The 20,871-nt window shown below is 39.8% G+C and overlaps 1 protein-coding gene and 1 pseudogene across 3 annotated transcripts in view; both read right to left on the bottom strand.

Moving 5' to 3' along the window:
• LOC136277430 (fibroblast growth factor receptor-like 1) overlaps positions 1-20,871 on the bottom strand; it is a 98,081-nt gene that overhangs the window by 71,573 nt on the left and 5,637 nt on the right. The window contains exons 6-9 of one of the 3 annotated variants that reach the window (XM_066159512.1): positions 20,539-20,835; positions 19,963-20,322; positions 19,188-19,235; positions 16,601-17,593 (exon numbers count right to left, since the gene is read on the bottom strand). The exons of the other annotated variants lie outside the window; for them this stretch is intronic. Coding sequence (XP_066015609.1) covers positions 17,286-17,593; positions 19,188-19,235; positions 19,963-20,322; positions 20,539-20,835 — 1,013 coding nt within the window. The 3' untranslated portion in view covers positions 16,601-17,285. Of the gene's footprint in view, positions 1-16,600; positions 17,594-19,187; positions 19,236-19,962; positions 20,323-20,538; positions 20,836-20,871 lie in introns of those variants that run through there. 3 annotated transcript variants of the gene reach the window in all.
• Positions 67-14,344, bottom strand: LOC136277389 (fibroblast growth factor receptor 4-like; annotated as a pseudogene).

Here is a 20,871-nt window from a genome sequence, read left to right as displayed (position 1 = left end):
AAAACTTGAACCAACCGCATAAACTGTCTCTTGTTTAGAAAGACCTCAGTCTGGCTGAGAAGGCCTCCTTTGAGGAGTCTTTTTTCTTGTTGTCTTTTGTGAATTAAGACAGAGGGATCTACCTGTCTTGACGGCGCATCAGTTTCCATGGTAACACTATTTCCCAGTTTTTCTGACGCGCACTTGTCACTGGATTCTTCACGTGCGGCTTTCGAATCATCACCTCGAAAGCATCGTCACTTGCTTGATCCAAGTCTTCGTCCAAAAGCCCAATATTTTCCTCTTTGCTATCATCCTCGTTTTCCCCCCTCCTGTGCCACGAAATTGTTTGCTCAGCTGAGAGGAAAGCGATACAATGCTACCATTAAGCTGGTCTAGTTTCCTTTTTGCAAAAAGAGACGATGAGTGAGACGCCAATGAGGTTTTGCTTCCACCTGTGGCTAAAAAGGGTTCACTGTCAAGGTTATGACGTATATCCGCGTATCCATCACTGTCAGGCGTGTGTTCTTCATCGTGAACGTCATCTTGGTATCCTTCCCCGTCATCACAATTCAAACTGTTGCTACTTTTAGACACGTGCTCTGAACTTCCGAAAACGTTGTCTTCTTCGGAAGACGAAGGGGTTTTGGGAGTCAATGGACTCACAAGTGGCGGTTGAAGGTCAAGATATTCCTATGGGGGAGCAAGGCAATTTTTAAGACAAGAGATTCGTTTTGGAGTTTTGTTTGATACTTAAGCCGACAATGTCAGGAATATGTCTTATTGACCAAGGGACTCAAAAGGCTAGACGGTGCCTAGTCACGAATTGGGCCGGCCAGTTTCGAGTATGTTGGTTACTGTGTTGCTTTGACGGAAAACACTTCGTAGTCAAAGAGCTTTAACTCTTGCAGCATGATAATGGATGGAAGCGAATCGTGACCCATACTTAAGTGGATTTTCCGCGTTACTAATCAATTCAAAGAGTAGTGTGGATTAAAATCGTTGGCCCCCTGATGAACTGAAAAAGAGTTGGCTAGACGGATAAACCTACTATGCTTGGAGAAAGACTTAAGCCCTTAACCAAAATAACATGATCACCAGCTCGATCACACGCATGGCGATCATTTATGTGGCATGTTTTAATTTAACCATACGCATTCAAGTCTCTCACAAGATGGTAAAACTGGCTTTTTTCCTTGAAACAGTGAACAGGGCATTGTAAGAAACGAGATTATAATCCGAATTTCTTTAAAATTGTATTGTAATTGCATGGGCACAGGTGAGTGGGGGAGAAGAGGGGGGACATTTCTTCAGAGTACTATTTCTTGCGTCAGGTATTAATGCAATCTACCTTGTCTGACAGCATCGATATCATCTGATCGAATTCGTGGACAAGTTCCGGAAACGTCGGTCTTTTATCAGCAAATTCATTCCAACAATTTAGCATAAGCTGATACCTAAGGAGAAGAAAATATAACGAGAAAATGAGTTGATCTGTGTTGACAAAGATAAGTTTGCAATAAAAACGATAATGAAGTTTTTCTGAACTCAATTTTTACTCGCACCACTAGACCCAGCAGAATAAAAGATTACATACGATACTAACTGTACTTACATTACTATTTTACACTTGAAAAACTCATATTAAATCCAGTAATGAAATTACGTGGAGCATGTTAACTTAATAACAATGCACGGGTAACACTCGCAAAAAACACTACTTCACAGGCACTATCAAACACACAATACGTCATAAATTACCTATATGCGTATGTGAGTGCAACAACAACAACAAATAAATATATGACAAAACAGAATAATAAAAAAAATACATACATAAATACGGAGGGGTTAATACACGTAATCATTTTAAGAGTCAATCCGGTAAATTCTTCTAAAATTTTGTCTCCATTTTAGCCTTCCCAACTTTGCCTGACGTTACAATTTACCTAAAAAGAGCCTTAGAAACATTATCATGTGATTAAATTCGAACCTCTTCTTAGAGGAACTGAAGCAGTGACAAGACATAACTAGCGCTTCTGAGAAGGAGGTCAATCTCACTTACAGTTCCCTGTCGCAATTGATGGGACGTTTCATCCTGTAACCTGACTTGAGCAGTCCATAAAGATTTTCCACGGGAATACCATGATATGGAGAGCCCCCTTAAACAAGTTGATAAGAAAGAATAACAGAAGTGGAATGAGTGATCAACCAAAGGTGATTGGCTAGTGGTGTGTAAAGAAGTTATGAATATCCTGAAATCCAAGTTGACGTGGCCATCAGTGGGCATCAAAAGGTCATATAAACATACGCAACGCGTATTGGCAAATGAATGATAAAGGATTTCATTCTATTCCTTCAACCGTCACATCATTACTTCACTTAAACAAATGTTGAATTAAGCCATACACGTTCATCATCATCATCATCCTCATCAACACTGTCACTGTCATTGTGATTGTCAATGTCATTATCACCATCATTGTCCATGTTGTCGTCACCATCATTGTCAATGTCATTGTCATCATCATTGCCAATGTTATTGTCAGGGTCAACGTCATTGTCACCATCATTGTCAATGTTATTTCAGTGTCATTGTCGCCATCACTGTCAATGTTATTGTCAGTGTCAATGTCATTGCCACCATCTTTGTCAATGTTATCGTCAGTGTCGATGTCATTGTCACCATCACAGTCAATGTCATTGTCACCATCATTGTCAATGTTATTGCCCGTGTCAATATCATCGTCACCATCACTTTCAATGTCATTGTCACCATCATTGTCACAGTTATTGTCACCATCATTGTCAATGTCATTGTCAATGTTGATGTCAGTGTTGATGTCAGTGTTGATGTCAGTGTCAAGATAGATTATGCAGAGGATAAAAATTCATAAATAAGACAAAGTACCATTCACTTACCAAAAGTAGCAATTTCCCATACTAGCACTCCAAACGACCATCTAAACAAAGAAATGAAATTTTACATTAATTTTTGGCTACTATAGAGCTGAAGTATCACATCATATAAGGTACAGCTTGAAAACCATCAATTAAATCTAAGAGAAGTTACATCAGGTTGAAACATCAGCAAAAGAGAAATAACATGTAAGCTTGGACAAGAAGTGTAGCAACGTCGAACTGACACAGCATGAAAAGATGGCAGTTTCATAAAAAAAAAAACAACAGTATCACAGTAACATCAAAGTAAATTATTCTTACACATCACTTTTCGTGGTATAAACTCTATCGATCAATGCCTCAAGCGCCATCCACTTGACTGGAAGTCTTCCCTAAGAAAGGATAGTAGAGAGAATATACGAACGTGTAAAACACTTCCTCGTGTTTATGGATAATAAACCACATCTTGAGGTTGAACACTAGCTGCAAGTAAAGTGAAGATCTATGCATTTTTTAAGGTCTAAAAACAATTGCTAGAAGAGATAATCACAAGAGAACCCAGGATATATATAGTAAAAGTCGTATTAGGACCGAATGAACTGTATCCTTTGTGGAAAGTGCTCAGTTAACAATAAGACAACTCGGTGCCAATATCAACGGTTAGCCATAGATTCTGTATTATGATCATCTGGGGTGAGGTCTGCGCTGTTGTCTGTGACTGACTGTCTGTCCACTGTCCACTGACGTTTCAACAACCTGAGAATCTAGCAGCTGTTGGGTTGCACGGGTGGAAGCTTACAAATGGTCTCCGATGACCACAAAACGAAAGAAATGCTGGCTATAATGTTTGAAGCAATAATACCTTACACAACAACATCCAACAACAATCTTTGGTCACGAAATTTCTGCAAGCGTTTGCACGAGCTACCAACATTGACAAGTCGGTTTTCCATGATGCGCATACAATATTTCCATCCGAGTTGAAACATTCTGTCTTCGAGTGATTTGCGTTATAGAAGATACCCAATCAAGACAGCTCGTACTTTCTTCTGACGCATTTTCGGCTTGATAAGTGCTCGATCATGTTTCGGCAATATCACTAAGACATTAAATATTTGTTCTTTGCTATCTATAATCTTACGTCTGTTGTTTTCCGATAATAATCATCGTCTCGCACGTTCCTCGCTAGACCAAAATCAGCAATTTTTATGACGTAGTCTTGGGCCACCAAAATATTTCTTGCTGCCAAATCTCTGTGAATGCACTAAAAAAGACCAAAAAATTAAAGTAGTGAGTTATTTTTCATATAATGGTATGGAGCTCTTTTCAATGGAGTGTCGTAAAACCAGAACCAAAGTAATTTCAAAGGCCAATCACAAGTAAGAAATAACGCCGAGCCAATGAGAACTCAAAGTGAAAACAAGCAAATCGCATAAAACGCGAGAGAACGTGGGCGATCAAGTCGCAATTGACGTTAGTTGTGCATCTGATTGGTTGAGAGAGCGGCGAGAGTTTTCTGGACCAATCACAGAGTAAAGGAAAGCAAAACCAATTCAATCCCGGATTACTCTCACGATCGTGACGAGAAAATTAAGGATAGAGCCCTTGGGAGGGAGGTTGTTCTTAATCAAATCTAAAGCATATTCCGTTCGAAAGTTATGCGATCAGACAAATCAGTCACATAGCATGTGAAGTAGCATACAAAAACCCGAAAATATAACAACGGATCAGCTCCTTGTTTCATTTCCGTGAAAACGTAATTAAACAAGCAAGATTATTGTTGTTCACCTTTCTAGATGACAGAAATTCCATTCCTTTTGCTACTTGATAACAATAAGACATAAGATCTTGAAGAGTAAGTTGCTCTGGAGAGAGGCTATCAGCCTCATTATGGTACTCCAACCCAGGTCTCCTCTCTTGAAGGAACTGCCGAAGGTTGCCATGAGCCGCGAATTCTACCACAACAAATAAGGGACCTGGAAAGCAAAACAAACGATGCAAGGTTAAGCGACAAGTAAGTTCCTCTCCTACGTGACGATGTGGTTGATATCAAACATACTGACAAGCAACGTAACCAGCGTAAGGAAGAAAAGATGGTAACAGATTATGTCAGATCAATATAGATCAATTATAGTATAAGACATGTCTTGAAGAGTGCGTGGGTTTATGCATGGTTACTTCACGACATGATTCAAAGAAAAAAAAAAGAATTTCATCTCTTGACCCACCAACCCCTTAGAGTGCCTAACATCTAATTTCTCCTTCCAATACCACCCTTGAGTCTAACATTACGGTCACAAAAATATAGGGAAAGATCACCGAGTAAAGAGATTCTTGATCGTTGAACAAATTCTCTTTGCCAGCACCATAGGAAATGTATGGAGAACGGTATGGAGAATATGCATACTGATGTTCGGGTGAAAAGGCCTAACCAAAGGAGAAAATTACCTTCCTGTGTACACACTCCCAATAAGTTGATGATATTTTTATGTTTTCCTATTGTCTTCATCACTTTCATTTCCGACACCAAGTCCATCAATTCCTGATCCGTCGCATCCTCTGCAAATCATAACAAAAGATCACAAAACATTTATTGGTAATTCTTATATCAAGACAAGCATCACACCGTTGTAAGCTCTATGATTACCAAAATGAGTTTAGCTTGCCCTTACGTCGCATCATTGCTCGGAAATGAAATGCACGCAAGTAGAAGAATTATATAAAAGAAATGTTATGTACTTTGACTTGCGCGGTAAAGGGGGCCCACAAAAAACCAGCGTGACTAAGTGGGGCCTCAAAATAGGTCCCCTCACTTACCTTTAAGCATTTTCACAGCTACAGTACAACCTAGGCCAAGAGCATCTGCTCTGATAACTCGTCCAAATGCTCCTTCACCGAGTATGTCAGAGAGAACCAACGAAAATCTGTCAATCTCCCAAGCTTCTTCATATGGCACTTCGATGTCCGACACCTAACCATAATACAGAGAAAAATAGACAACTAGGTATAAATGGGGTGGGAAAAAGAGGAGAACATGTGCATCCAAAACAACACAAAATGGGCTCACACCAAGTGAAAATGTGAAGCTTAAGTACAAATTTCAGTTGTCGATAACTTTTTCCGTGGGCAGCTGTCGATGGTGTACTAGGCGGAGTGTTGCTTGTCCTTAAATATCATTATTGCTCGGAAGAAAAATTTGAAGTCCACCCAAGAAGTAGAAGACTATAAAGGAAATGTTATGCGCTTTGCCTAACACGGTAAAGGGGGGAAGGGGGAGGGGAAGTTGACAGTTAAGCATCTTTGATAGTGTGGCATGGTGAAACCCAAACACGAAAACCTATTCGATGGCTAAACAGACGGCGGTAAGAGGTCTCACAGGCGGCAGAAGACCACCAGAAAGTGTCTTTTATCTAACCCTCACCTGTGTTAACCTCGATTCCAGGCGACTGCGAAAGCTCCTTTGACGCATTAAGGAAAGCGCTGAGGCTGTAGAAGAAACAGACGCTGTTCTTGGAGCGAAGCGTTGTGATTCGATGACAGCACCTTCTGTTACGACGTCGTATTTTACATCTAAGTTGCGACTCTTCTTACGCTTTCTCAAGCGCACACAATAGATAACTGCACAGATGATCAATAACAGTATGAAGATAAAAGCGCCGACACCGAAAAGAGTAATCTCCAATGGACTTAAAATCGGAGGGGGACCTGATACATCACTTACTGGAGCAGCGCTTTCTGTATCTGGTCGAGTTGTGACTGACGGTGTACCTGAGAATGACATTATAAAATTCTCGTTGATTATGAAAAACAATGAAAATCGCAGTAGTCAAAGTGTTGTGGACTCACGAGGCGCAGCCAATAGTGGTAAAAAATTGATTGACTGAATTAATTTTAAATTAAGTTACTTGAATGGAGTCACACATTTTCGGATTTGGGGGTATGAAAATTCTGGAAAGTAGGGATTTTAAAATGGAAAGATGCGTGATTTAAAAGTTGTTACCGTATTACCAAGAGTGATTAAGGGGTCCATAATTGGCCAAAGAGTAGACTATAATGGGGTAAAGGTTCTAAGGGGCCAGCAGCACAAACCCAGCAAAAACTGATCCAAAATTCTCCCCCGGCGAGAGGAAGCCTGCATCCATCTCTACCCCTGGGTGGGAGAGGCACTGTGAGGGTAAAGTGTCTTGCCTGCGAACAACAGGCCAGGTATCGAGCCCGCAAACCAGAGCACGTACCACCATATCGCCCACTGAATATTGGCTCTTTATCTTCCATATCTCCCTTACCGCTCCCAAACCCTTTTTAACCCTTTACCTTCCATGAGTAAGCAAGACAGAATTTCTCCTCTCAATATCAATACAGTACCAAGAAGAAAAGTGATGAGAATAGGAACTGTATGTCAGACAGTAGGGAGAATCACTAATGAGATTTTAGGAGTGAAAAGGGCTAACAGATAGTCTGGAGTGGGTTTCTGAAGTAACATAATCCATTTGCCTCAGCATGCTTACTCAATCACTTCCTACCTGAAGGAGATGGTGTAATGGGCCTTGTAGTCACATTAAGCGGGGTCTGACGTTTAACAGTTCCAACGATATTTTCAGCCAGGCACCAATATGAACCCGAATCAGCCACAGAAAGATTTTTCAAATTCAGGACTACCTTCCATTTAAGCCACGATACACCGCTACTAGGCTGTGTCTCCAGACGACTTTCAGACAAAGTTTGGTTAATTAAAGTGCCTAGATTGTTTTCATCTGGAAAAAAGCTTTTGCTGAAATACCAAAAGAATTTCGTATTCTCATCCTTGGAAAGGACAATGGCGTGCATCTGCAAATCGGTTCCAGCATATTCAGGTTTTTTCTGTTCCCAAATAGATAAGATCTGAGGAGCACTTCGAATTTTCTCTATGAAAAAAGACAAAACAGAGTAAATGCCAGATAAAGGTCAAAACAAAATCCGGTAGAGACTTTCTTGTCATGCAATGTTTCATTTTTATGACGGCCTATGGTAAGGAAAATCGTTTTACAGGTTAAAGCATATCTCACCGAAGTAGACTCGGCTATTTCTATCATATCAATTGAATTGTCGACCACTGAAATGGGTACTAGCATAGATGTGAACATCTCACGGCAATCGCGGATACCGCAAGTTAAACCGCATTCCTGAGCATAAAGTTAAATCAGGTAAGGGGGGCTAGATTACGACTGGCGCATGCGTAGGCATGAATCCAAGAAACTGGTCAAAAGCTCGGACCGTTAAAACCCATTCCTGGCATATACAGTAAAACCTCCATTAAGCAGTCACCCACGGGGAATGGTAACCGATTGGTACTGGTTGACCACTTTAATACAGGTTCCACAGAAAAGGAACACTATAAAATAACGCCGTTATATGCCATAACTAAACTCTTAATATACAAAAACCGGCTCAAAGATATTAAAAATTGATTTCGGGAGAGAATTAAGGATTAAATTTTAGTTGTAATAATATTCTTAGTTTCATTTGAGTAGTTCCGCTTTAGTGACCGTTCAACACAGCTGGAGGGTAATAGAAGCAGGCCGTTGTGACTTACTCTAAGGTGACCACGACCGCTTAAGGCGAGTTATATAGGGGGGTGTTTTGTTAAAATTGTACGGTAGTTTTATATAAGGGTCTGTTCCCAGCTACTGATATTGATCCACTAATGTGACCACGACCGCTTAAGAGAGGTGACCACTTAAAGACGTAAAAATTACAGTGATCAAGGGGAAACAAATTCGGGTCTTCGACAACCGACCGCTTAATACAGGGTGACTGTTTAATACTTTACTACTAATAATTATAATTTAATACAGGTTCGACTGTTATTTGTTCGATCCTTGGACCAGAAAAACATGCACCACGCGCCCACGCGCCTTCGCGCTCACGCGTCCTGATTATTGGTAGTTACGGTGTGGAACTAAGCCAATTTGACACATATAAGTGGGTGACTAAATCGACCTATCCAAAAAAGCGACCGCAACTCAATAATCGATTGCGTCCGACATTACATTGGTAACAGGTCTATCTCAAACTATCGTTACCACTACCGAGCCTATTTTCACAGATCCTACGTAGGAAATTAGAGATTACGAGAGGTTGTGACAGATCGTTAGCGCGAACCTCTATTACAAATCGTCGCCGTCTTTGTCACTTACCCTTCACGTCAAAGACGTATGAATGAGTCAAAGTACCATATGAGTTTTTCACAACGCACGTGTAATTTCCTGCGTCTTTGACATCCACCCCGTTGAAATATATAGTATAGTGATAACGCCCTGGTGTTATCGTTTCGTCAGATCTAGAACCACGATATATTTCTTTACCCCTGTACCACGTGACAGTCGGTGTTGGTGTTCCTTTGGCGTCACATTGTAGTTGGAATTTGTCTCCCTCCGTATATTCTAATTTTGCCGTGGCCTTCGCCATTTTGTCTGGATACAGAAAGTAGGGCTTCACGGCTGTCAAAAGTGACAAATAAAAATAAGTAAAATAGAAGCAGGGCGAGCAGTTATTATTTCTCGCCTAACGGGATGGGGGGGGGGGAGGGGAAAAGGGGGTTTGGAGGATTTTGGGGGGATCACATGGTTTTCCAAGAGAACGGTGAGGGGATCAGTCGTCACCAACAGAGTACAAAGGAGTTAGTAAAGGAAATTGACGCGCGCCTCTCTGTGTGACCCGACCCAAGCCTCCCGCGCTTTTTCAGTGTGACCCAACTCAAACCTCCCGCGCTTTTCCATGTGACCCGACTCAAGCCTCCCGCACATTTTCGGTGTGACCCGACTCAAACCTCCCGCGCTTTTTCAATGTGACCCGACCCAAGCCTCCCACGCTTTTTCACTCCGCTAACCCGACCTCCATTCGCTTCGTTGACTATTTCACGCCGATTTACCAACTGGACGCCTTGAGCAAGGTAAAAAATAGGGTTAATCACACATACAAAAATTTCTATGAGACAATTATGAGCTATTAAGTTTGATAACATATCAATTAACTGTACCTCCTGAGACATTTGTAGGCGAAACCGTTGGATCTGAGCAAAGAAAAATCATGTGGAATACATTATATCTATCCTCTATCAAAAAAAACCTCCACTGCCACAAACAATATTTAACATATGCGCTATTCAGATATTGATTTGCTTTTTATACCCTTTGGTTCCCTAATTTTTCAACTTACACAGTCGGAATAAGTTTTCAAATAACACGATTTTCCCTACTCACAACTAACTCTCTCTTTCTCTCTCCCACTCCTTTCTCCCATCAATAAAGGGAAAATTTTTAGTTTGCACTCAATTCCTCCAAGCTCTTACCTTCCACAATCAGCCTTATTGTGCAATTTACTGTTCCATATTTGTTGGAAGCAATGCAAACAAACGTTCCACTGTCCGATTTAAGAACGTCCGTTATTCGCAAATACCGCGGAATTTTCACAACATATCGATCAGCCGGCTGATGAATCTTTTTATAATTCTTATACCAAGTGTAGTTTTGAGCGTATTTCACATAGCACGTCAGTTTCACTTCCTCTTGTCCTACTGGTTTCACGACCCTTGGAGGAGACGATTGCCTCAAATCAGGCGCAACTGCAAAGAAAGAGAAAAGACTGACTTTAGCCCTATATACTTCTTATGACTGAAATATTAGGGGCACCTCCATTTTTGACGTGAATTGTTAGTTAAAGGGGCTATGTCACACTACGTGTTCGCCAACTAGGCGTCATCTAAGTGTGTTGTTTCCCATCGTAATTGACGAGAAGCAGAGAGTGTGGCGGCATAAGTCGACGACCACAGGGATTTTGGTCACAGATAGTATAAAACTCAACAGCAAAGCCCGCAAACGGCCCGTTCGTGTCACTTTTTTCTCGATTCTTGATGATCGTGCGCAAGTCATGACGAATCCCGTTTAAAATAAAAATTATAGAGGATGAGGAGCCAGGAAAATCATGCATTTTCCTTCACCCTGCGAGCTCCCGGTTTTCAAAAACAGGTTTTTGCAGAAGTCAATTTGAGTAAGTTGTTTTTTTCACAGCTAGTAATCTAGAACATTTAGACAAAAGGAATAAAGGGCTCCATATTAGAAAATGTTTACATCACAACGTTCAGTTTTATTTTCAAAGATGAAAGTTGCTGCACAAAATATTATAAAAAATATCTCTGAAGTCTGGAGAAAAAATTGTACTGCGTATAGTATTTGTTATGCCAAAGTAAGAATTTTAGTAACACTTATTTCTTTTGTGCTTACCAGCGAAAAAATTCTCAGAAAAAAAGTAATCGGCATTTAATCTGTAGCGGTAACCATAAAGGTCTGTGTCATTGCCAGTGTTCAATCTTGGCCGAGTCTACGCGTCATCAACACGATAAATTATGTTCTGACAAAAACTGGAATTAACATGGCGTCATACTGACGCAAAAAAGGAAGAAACAAGCGGTGTTACCTTACATAGAACTAGTAACAAAGTGACGGGTATTAAGCAGTAAATTAAAGTTAACTCGTACTTTTGATATTACTTTAGTTCCACACAATTCTTAGGGAGACTAGAAGTGAACACACGTCAACCGGTGTCGCACGAGTTTTTTCAGCCATCGATGTTTTCGCGTTTAATTTGTGCTTTTTTGTGTTCATAAAATTAACAACATTAAGGGTATCAATGTCGACACAGACCATTTTAAAAATAACCAAATTCAATGACATGCGGGACATATTACCCACTTTGACAAGATTACTCTTAGAAAGAACAATTGTGATTGGGCATGAGCCCTGTTGACTACATTGACTACAATTTTTGGCGGGGGGTGAGGAGAGGGGGGGGGGGGTGGGGATGAATGAGGACGCACACGCACATGCGCGCTGATCCTCCACTAATGCATGATGACGTTCCTGAGTGGCCAATTTCGCTGTGAGTTCGCTCAATGTAGTAAGTAGACAAGCTGAGATAAACATTTCACTTCTGTTACTTCACAGACAGGGACCGACACCAATTTTTTAATCAGTCCGTTTACTTGTTATTCTTCAATTTTTGAAAGGAAATAAAAAGTAAAACATGAAAGGGATGACTACCACTGCGGGAGAAGATCACCAAGATCCCTATCTAAGCCTCCATGAACTTCAGCTCTTCCCCGCAAAGAAAAGGAGATTACGTGACGGTGGCCATAATTACTTTCCTACTTACGTTGGACAAGGCCGATTTAAGAGAGCTTTCATAAAAGGGCTTTTCTTAGTATTTATTTACACATTTATATACCTTGTACGTTTGTTGCAGGCTGTGATCTTGTATCATTTATTGTGAATAAAGATTCAACCACCTTAATGGAACAACTCGAGATAAAAGTGACCGCAAGTTGAGTGGTTTTTCTCTGTAGCTAGAGGCAAATCATGACCATGCATCATTTTAGAGTGGGCTCGATGAAGATATGCAAATTTTCCTCCTAAAAATAATCCAGCTGAAAAAGTTCTTGATAACTTCGATTGCTGGCGTCCGGAAGATCTGGTCTAAAGCTTTTTTTGAAACGTCACATGGGATGAGAGCTAACTTTTTGTTCAAATAAAAAAAAATACAGTGCAAATTTACCATTATTGAACGACTAACTAAGCTTTTCACTCGACCAATCGATCGTTGAATATCGCATCCCTGTAATTTTTTGTTTTCGCCACTACCGCGAATTAGCCGAAACAATTAGAACGAAACGGCGACGGAATGATATAACAGTTTCCTAATATCGCAATAAACTAGGAAATTGAGCTGAAATCAAAGCAAAAAATGTATTATGACTGCCGCGAAATTCCGGCTTGTGTGCTATTTGTATCTTTTTCTGCGTTTTAATTAGGGGTCATGTTGTGAAAATATAATGTGTACGTGCTCTTTCAGATGCAACTTGTACCAAAAAGCCTTGGATTCTGACAGTACCTCCAAATTGATCTGTGTGCGAACTTTCCGGTTACTCCGCTACATCATAGTGTAAAAATTCAACAACAACCCGTTCGTATTGTAAACCAATATTGAACAAAGCCATTGAAATTTCACGTACTGCTTTGCAAACGAACCCATTGTTGACCGAATGTTCACGAAGAAGTATTGTAGCGAAGAATCAAGAGTTTTGGATAAAGAAAAGCACAATAACTTAAATTTCCACTATGCCGTTCTTTAAAACTTTTAAATTAAATTGTTTTTCTATAGGGATATTTCATTAACCCGTGTAAATAAATAAATTGGGTAATCGAAATCATTTTCGATAGTTCCCTTTAAGGATCCCGCTGTTGGATGACTGTCAGAATCACGCTGGGAAATATACGTCTAAGTTTTTTCAATAAATATTATTGCTGCCGAGAAAGACGTTGGCGGCTTGGTTATAATTACCGGTGTACGATAACAAAATTTGAGACGCAACAAAGAGCCGATAAGGTTTAAAAACGAACCAAAACTTTGCGCATAAAATTATAACACTTTTCTTTGGAAAGATTCGAACACATTTGACTATCAGTGGAGAATCTCACTCGACTTAAAACGGGTACATCGTTTATAACATTTAAATTCTGCTTTGGCGCGTTACTCATCATCAAACATTTCATTGAGAATCTTAAGCGGCATGACCTGTCTCAGTGTCTGAATTCTATGATGATAAAATGCATTCATAAAACGCACAAAAGAAACAGTCTACAGATGTACGTAAGGTTTGCCACACAAACCTACCTCCAGATTGTTGAGATTCAATCGCAGAAATTCCGGCAAGAATAAAGACGGTGAGAAAACCACTCCGGCGACGAAATGCGAGAACCATTTTCCAGCGGTAAAATATGCCTTCTACTCGAGTAGATCAGAAAACGTGCTGGCTACCTTCGCCTTGACGTCAAGCCCTGGAGGGGAATTGAACATTAAATAAGGATGTTAGGAAAGTCAAAACATCTTACATCGGTCAAGCACTAACACAGTGTTTTTGCTAGAGAGATCGAAGGTGCTAGGACTTAACCACAAGACTACGTGCGGAAAAACGAATTAAGAAATTATTCATTCTTCTGCTCCGTCGAGTATCCGGACGATTGTTTGACCGTCGAGACAAGGTTTGACTTTGTAATGAGCACAAACGTTCAGAAAATGAGATAAAAACAACACTGTATTCTCAATAATTTCTTTCTCCTTACCTTGCGTAAATAGGAAGTTGTAGAAGTGGTCTTGTTGGTCTTAACGAGAAGTTAAAGTCATTTCGTTTTCAACAGGCGCCGGATAGATTGTGGCGTGCATTCAATATTAAAAATTCCTTCCACTCGCTTGTTCAGTTGTTAACGCATGAAGCTCTAGATCCCGAGGAAGATGGTGTTTCTGTCGAGCTGCAGAAATCCTGAGAGTTCAAATTGTTCGGGGTTTCACGCCAAAAACCTTGAAATAAATGAAGTTTCGCCAGAAGCCCATGACGGCGAGCGCGTGGAAATTACATGGACACGCTTGGGTGAATACACGACAACATTGAAATTAACTTTTGACAGTAATTCATGACTTGTCAACACGAGACCAGAATACTGATATATTTATTACAAAACTTCCGCTCGAAAATCAAAGAGACTTATTAAAACCGAAAATTAGACTAATGCATGCGTTAAATGGGGCACATTTTCCAATTTTTGTTCTTAACACTTTTAAATACACGTAGCGACCATTTCTCCGAAAAATCTGACATAAATTAACACCAAAGAGCATTTAATTATTTTTGAGCTCGCATTGGAGCTATAAGCAGCTGGTACTTGATAGTACAAAAAGACCATCGTAATGAATGAATAAATAAAGAATTGTCCCTTTTATTTATTTTAAAAGATTCAAACTAACTGAACACTCCAGGAACATCTAAATGTCCAGCAGAATTTTTTTTTCATGATTTTCCAATTTTTTTTATGTTTTCAAGTTGAATAGAGAAATTATTGTTTTGGTAATAATTATTTCAGGATGTAAATTTGTCAAGATATAAGTAGCAAACAGAATATAACAGCAAATTTCATTCACCGCACTTGTTGTGGTCGGTAAATATTTTTTCGCATGCTCCAGGTGAAATTATGAAATGAAATGATATGTCGACAAATGTGAGTGTATGCCATAAAGCATCTGGCAAAACCACTCTAGGGCATCATCGATGAATTTTATAAACTTTATGGAACGAAGCACCAATGGCTGAACGCGTTAAAAGGCTTCCTGCAATTTAGGTTAATGGTTTGATCTCTCTTCCTGTTCATACACCCCTTCATACAGATGCAGTTATTACTTCTCGCTCGGAGACAAGGCCATCGATTTCCTGTAGTAACCAACAACAGCTAATCGTTGATGATCTGTGGAAGTTTCAAAATCACCCCCGCATAGTTACCTCCAGAGAAATGTCAACTTATTTTTTCCTTGATAGCTATTGAAAGAAATGTTTCGACCACGCACCTCTCAATGGATGTATCTCAGCTATGATTGGTGCATCAAATACAGTTGACCTTTGTAACGCAATCAAAACGATCAGCATATAATATAGCTAGATCTAGATGTTGTGACTAAAAAACCTGCAGTCAAAGTCTCACCAAGCTCTGCCGCACGAGCGACAAAGACTCGTGTTGACGGAACTTCGAGTTGCAGCCTATGGCACGATCAGCTAGAGCGCTTCCTAATCTCTGGCGGCTGTTTTTAGTCGCTAATCCAGTTGTGATCTTGAATACAACTGGAGCAGCGACAGGAAACAGCGAAGACTATGTGGCTGAGAAAAATTCGTATTACGACTACAATTACAAGTAAACACTACATAAGCCCCTTTATTTTTGAGCAAGGACATTGACGAAATGCGTAAAACTTGATTGAAAAAAAAGGCTTAATCTTAAATGCACCATAAGTGCAAATTACCAGCTATGTAAGCCCAGCTTTTTCAGATTATTAGAGTCGGATTATTGATAAAATCTCTTGAATTTCATTGGTTCTTGTCAGAAGCCCATTCTTGTTACATAGCGAGAGCACAAAAAGTGCAAAGAGTATTTTTGTGACAGCCCGGGTGCCAAAATCGTCTAATTGGAACGCCCCAACAGTTTATTGATTATTATTTGAATACAGATTTTTTTCGCCTTTTAAAATCTAGATTATTTGTTACATTTGCCAAAAGTTAAGCAAACAGAGTCCAAAACAGGCCGGATACATAAATAGCAATTGTGTGCCCTGAGAGGAACGATGTATCTCACTGAAGATAATGCAATAACCACTTCCTGTAGTTTAATCCAATTTCCTTTGGGACAAATTCTACTCACGTTTCCTATGATTAATTACAGAAGTGTGCCCACCTTAATGACGATTTGCACTTGAAATTTAAAATTATTAAAACAAGCTTTGTTTGACATAAAAAGTACCTTGTAGAAGTTGTTGCAAAGCTGCCGGCGGGAAGAGAAGTCTGAAGCTTGAAAATTACTCAGTGTAAAAGAAGCCAGGAGAATAAATGCAAAGTTGCATACTTTGAAAGTTAAATTTGGAGCACGACCATCAAAATAAGGCTGATACGAATGAGGGACACTGAGGTAAAACCTGGTCCAGCTCCACTCCCCCGACCCATGTTCCCACTCCTTCCTCTCCTCCCTTAATGTTTCCTTCTATTAACCCTTTTGTCGCTCAAGCCCTTTGGCCTTGTACCATTTCCCTTTGCCCTTTTTTTTTTTTTATTAACGATTCACATCATGACGTTTCTTGTTTCAAACCCACAAGGTACTTTATTTATTGAAATTGAAACGCACGAGGAAATAAGTCAAAGAAAAACACTTAAGGTATGAGAACCGTTTCCTACTAACATCTCCTTGAAGCCGTCCATCTTTGCGTGACGAGACCAAACATGCTGCAGAAAAGAGCGGTCCCTTCGGTAAGGAAACTGGTTCTAACAACTAAAACGTTGATCCTTTCCCTTCGACGGTTGTAGAAAAAAACTAATCGAAACTGAACTGAAGAATTGAATTTGAACAAAGCCTGACAAACCCTCTTGTGTTTCTTTGAGGGTATGCGGTTTTATTCATTTATTCTGCTAAACTGAAATTCTGCTCATGGTTAATTTACTATGTTTGTTACATCCATTTTGAAATCCGTTGTGATCCTTGCAATCTGACAGGCTCTAATCGTGCGATTTATCCACGAATCGCACCACTTTATGCTCTAAATCGCATCTTTTTCCAAGCCAATGAGACAACTTTATTAAAACACATCAACCATTCAAGGCTTATTTAAAGAAATCTATCAAATCGCAAGGAAAATGAAAGACAGCTTTTACAACTTTTTCCAAACCAGCTCATCACTGAATCAATAAAATGTTTGTAGAGACTGAAATAATCTATATTTGAGCGACTGTATTATGCGATTTTCAAATAGATGGAACAAAGTGATAACTACTCTTCGTACAATCAGTTAGTGCCAAAATCATTCCCGTGTCCTTTTAGGTCTGGCACTATTACGTACTCATTTGACTGGACTACGTACTTCACTTGAAGTGAATCGATGTTGTGTCGGCTTTTCATCGTTGCGGACGAGCTCGCTCGGCCTTTCTTCACCTGCCAATAACAGAGACTGGAAGCTATGATCAACATAACGACCACGCCCACTGAAACTGCGATTACAGCCGCCGGGTACCTTATTCTATCAGTCCAACCCATTGACGTCTGCGTAACTGCTTCACTTTCAGAACTGATGGATGTCAGGCTAACAGTAGAACCTACACAAGAATAAATCAAACATATTTATCTCTCCATCTTGAGTGAATTCCCTCCTTTTCCTCAGCACTACAAAAGATGCTTAAAACTTGCCAAAATTCCAAAAAGTTGCTACTTAAAATTTGTTGATATCTATATATAAATGTTAATTTATAGCCTTATTTTTCGCCTTCACAATAATTACTAACAACACAGGTCAAGAAACTCAGCTTTAAAGGGTTGCTCGCAAATATGGGCGAAATTTAAGAATACTCTTTAGTTAAACGGAACAAAACACATGGTTCATTTGACGTCTTACCGAAAGTCATTTTAGCCGATTATCTGTTAAAATCTTAGATAAGGATCTCAATAGGCCTGCCAAATGTTGTCACGTGACAAGTTATGTGTTCAAAAGGTTAACAAACAATTCATGAAATTCGTGTAAATTGAAGTTTTCTATGAAATCGTTGACTTTTTCGTCCTTTATATGTGCTCTAAACTTATATTTTGCTAAAAAATTGTCGAGAAAGGCGAGAATTCCTCGAGGTTGCTACAACCGCAAAAAGTTACTCCAAACGCCAAAAGTTGCTCAAATGTTGCTAAACACAATCAGGACAGACCTACTCTCAAATATCAAATGAGCGGTAATACCTATTGAGCTACGAAGCGAGACAAATTTCAGTAGGTAGTTCCGCGTAAAGGGATCTGACTACAAATAGTAAGTAGTTGGTTTGATCTGAGGGTGACGAAACAGCAAGTAGCGAATGAATATCTACAGGTTATTAGTAATTGAAGTCGTCGTAACAAAGAAGGGTAAAAAATCTGGTTTCGACTGGTATTGAGCTCGTCTTTGCCAAATACGACTAGGGAACTTAACCTTCAACAAATTCCTCAAAAATTCTTTGAGGTAGGCGTTGTGTGTTTTTTACAGGAAATAAAATGTTTCAATAATTCTGTTTGATAACAAAGTCATTCCCTCAAGCCAGAATTAAGCTCCGTTTAGAAGGCTTCTTGATACATGTTATATCGCATTTCAGTGTTTCATTTGCTCGGCAAGATGGAGAGAATCATGAAAGGAAGAGATCCACAAATACAAAGGTTTATCCAACGAAAATATGGTCATCCTTATTTGCAGCAACCATCAGTCAAGATTTCATGAGCTTTTCTTATATTTAGTGCGCACGTGGTGTACCACGTGGCGTGTGCATGCTTAACAATTGTGACACTCGGCGACCATTCATAATTTATAGCCTGGAGCTAGGGGTAGAGGATTTTGAGGGTGGATCACATGGTTTTCAGGGGGAACAGAGGGGCAGCATTCGTCGCCAAAGTACAAAGGGGGGGGACTACAAAAATTGACTGCTAATTAACTGCCAATGAGAGGGAATCAGGTGAATTTTATCGTGACGCAGACAAAATCCTCCAAGCCCCCCCTTTCCAGGAAGCCCCCCTCCCCAGGGTGCCTCCCCCCCCCTTCCCAGGACGACGAATAATAACCGGTCGTTTAGATACGTACCAGAAATGTGAAAGATCGTGCTTCTTTTTTTTCTGAGATAGAGAAATTACAAATGTTATTTTAAAAAATGAATCATGTCCGTCTTTCACGGCTACACTTACCATCTGTGGTGCTTTCAGTTCGCTGAGCTTCATTTGGTTTTGCTTTATCTTCACGAATTAAAAAAGTGAAAAAAATAAGTTATGCTCGGTTGGAAACAATTTTCAGTAAATGATCCGCTATCATAAAGCAGTCACTTTTTTCAGTTGGCCCGCGTTTGATTTATTAACATCCAAGTGAGTCACGATACAAACATTGTAACTGAGTGCTGTAAACCCAAATCAAACCTAAGCCGCTTAGTGGCGCTAGCTCTTTCGAGCAAACACAACACGTAGTCGTGCAAAAATCGACCCTCCGTGATTCCCGAGACGAAGGGGACTCTCAAGAAAAGAAAGCTGTTTACAAGGGCTTCACGGAAAATGAATTACACCCAATGGATTCACCCTTTACCCCCTGACATTAGTATCCACATTCTCCATACTAATCACTATACATTTCCTAAGGTGCTGACAAAGAGAATTTGTTTGATAATCAAGAGCTGCTTTAGTTGGTGATCATTTCCTCTATTCTCATCACCTTCATGTTTGATTCAAGGGTGATATTATAAGGAGAAATTAGATGCTAGTCACCCTTAGGGGTTAAAGGGTTAACAAATAAATTCCATGTTGCCGTGCGTCTGTTCAGTAACATATCACAGATGACGTCAAAATGTGGTAAGAAAAAGAGCTGCTATAAGCACATCACAGAAAACCCCTAATAATCTGATAATAATAATAATAAAAGTAATTGATAACAAGAATTATGAAGAATTAGTAATCTAATAATGGCTTAACCTACCGATGTTTTGGACAACGATGTAAGCATGTTCGACTGCGTAACCAACAGCATTTCCTACAATGCAAGTGTATTTTCCTTCGTCCCTCTTTGTGATATTTAACAAAGTCAACTTCACTCCGTGGAAATAAAACATTTTGTTACCACTTGGTTGTACAACTACACGTTGGTATCTGTCTTCTTTGTTCACGATTTCGTAGTGAGGACTTTCAATTGAACCGTTGGAACGCACAGGAAACCACCTTAACCACTGGAAATGAGGCATGGAATCACTTAATGCTTTGCATGTTAAGCTGGCATTCTCTCCTCGATAAACTGTGACATTTTCCATGGGTAGAACGACTGGTTCAGCATGAGCTCGTTCTAAAAAATTTAAAAGAGAATACTGTCAATACTGTCAATGTAACCCAAAAACATCCATTGTTTCGTTACTTGTAATGTTTATTTTAATTTGACTTTTTAAATGGGATTTATATTGACCACAAGAGTTTGAAGATTCTTTTTCTCAGATAAAGAAAACCGTGAGTACTCTTCAGAGTCTGTGTCGGCCAGAAAAATTTGAAGGATTTTTCCTCTTACCATGAACGTCTACTTTGTATGTATGATTAATCCATCCGTATGAGTTGCTCACATTACACATGTATGACCCAGTGTCAGAGGGAACCAAGTCCTTCAGACTCAACCAGGTTGTCCATGGACTCAAAGACAGTTTGTGGCCACTTCTCCTTTCTTTAAACAAGTTTCCTTCTTTGTACCATTTCACGGTAGGACGAGGGTTTCCGTCAGCAGAACAGTCCAGCTTTACAGAGTTTCCAACGGGTACTTGAAGAAGGTTGCGCCTCATCTTATTTTGCGATACCGTAAATCTTGGAGCCGCTGTGAAGCGCAGAACAGCCACAGCATTTGAGCGTT

The sequence above is a fragment of the Pocillopora verrucosa genome, chromosome 1, assembly GCF_036669915.1.
Source record: "Pocillopora verrucosa isolate sample1 chromosome 1, ASM3666991v2, whole genome shotgun sequence".
NCBI classification, from domain to species: Eukaryota; Metazoa; Cnidaria; class Anthozoa; order Scleractinia; family Pocilloporidae; genus Pocillopora; species Pocillopora verrucosa.
This window is presented reverse-complemented; position numbering and strand designations above follow the sequence as displayed.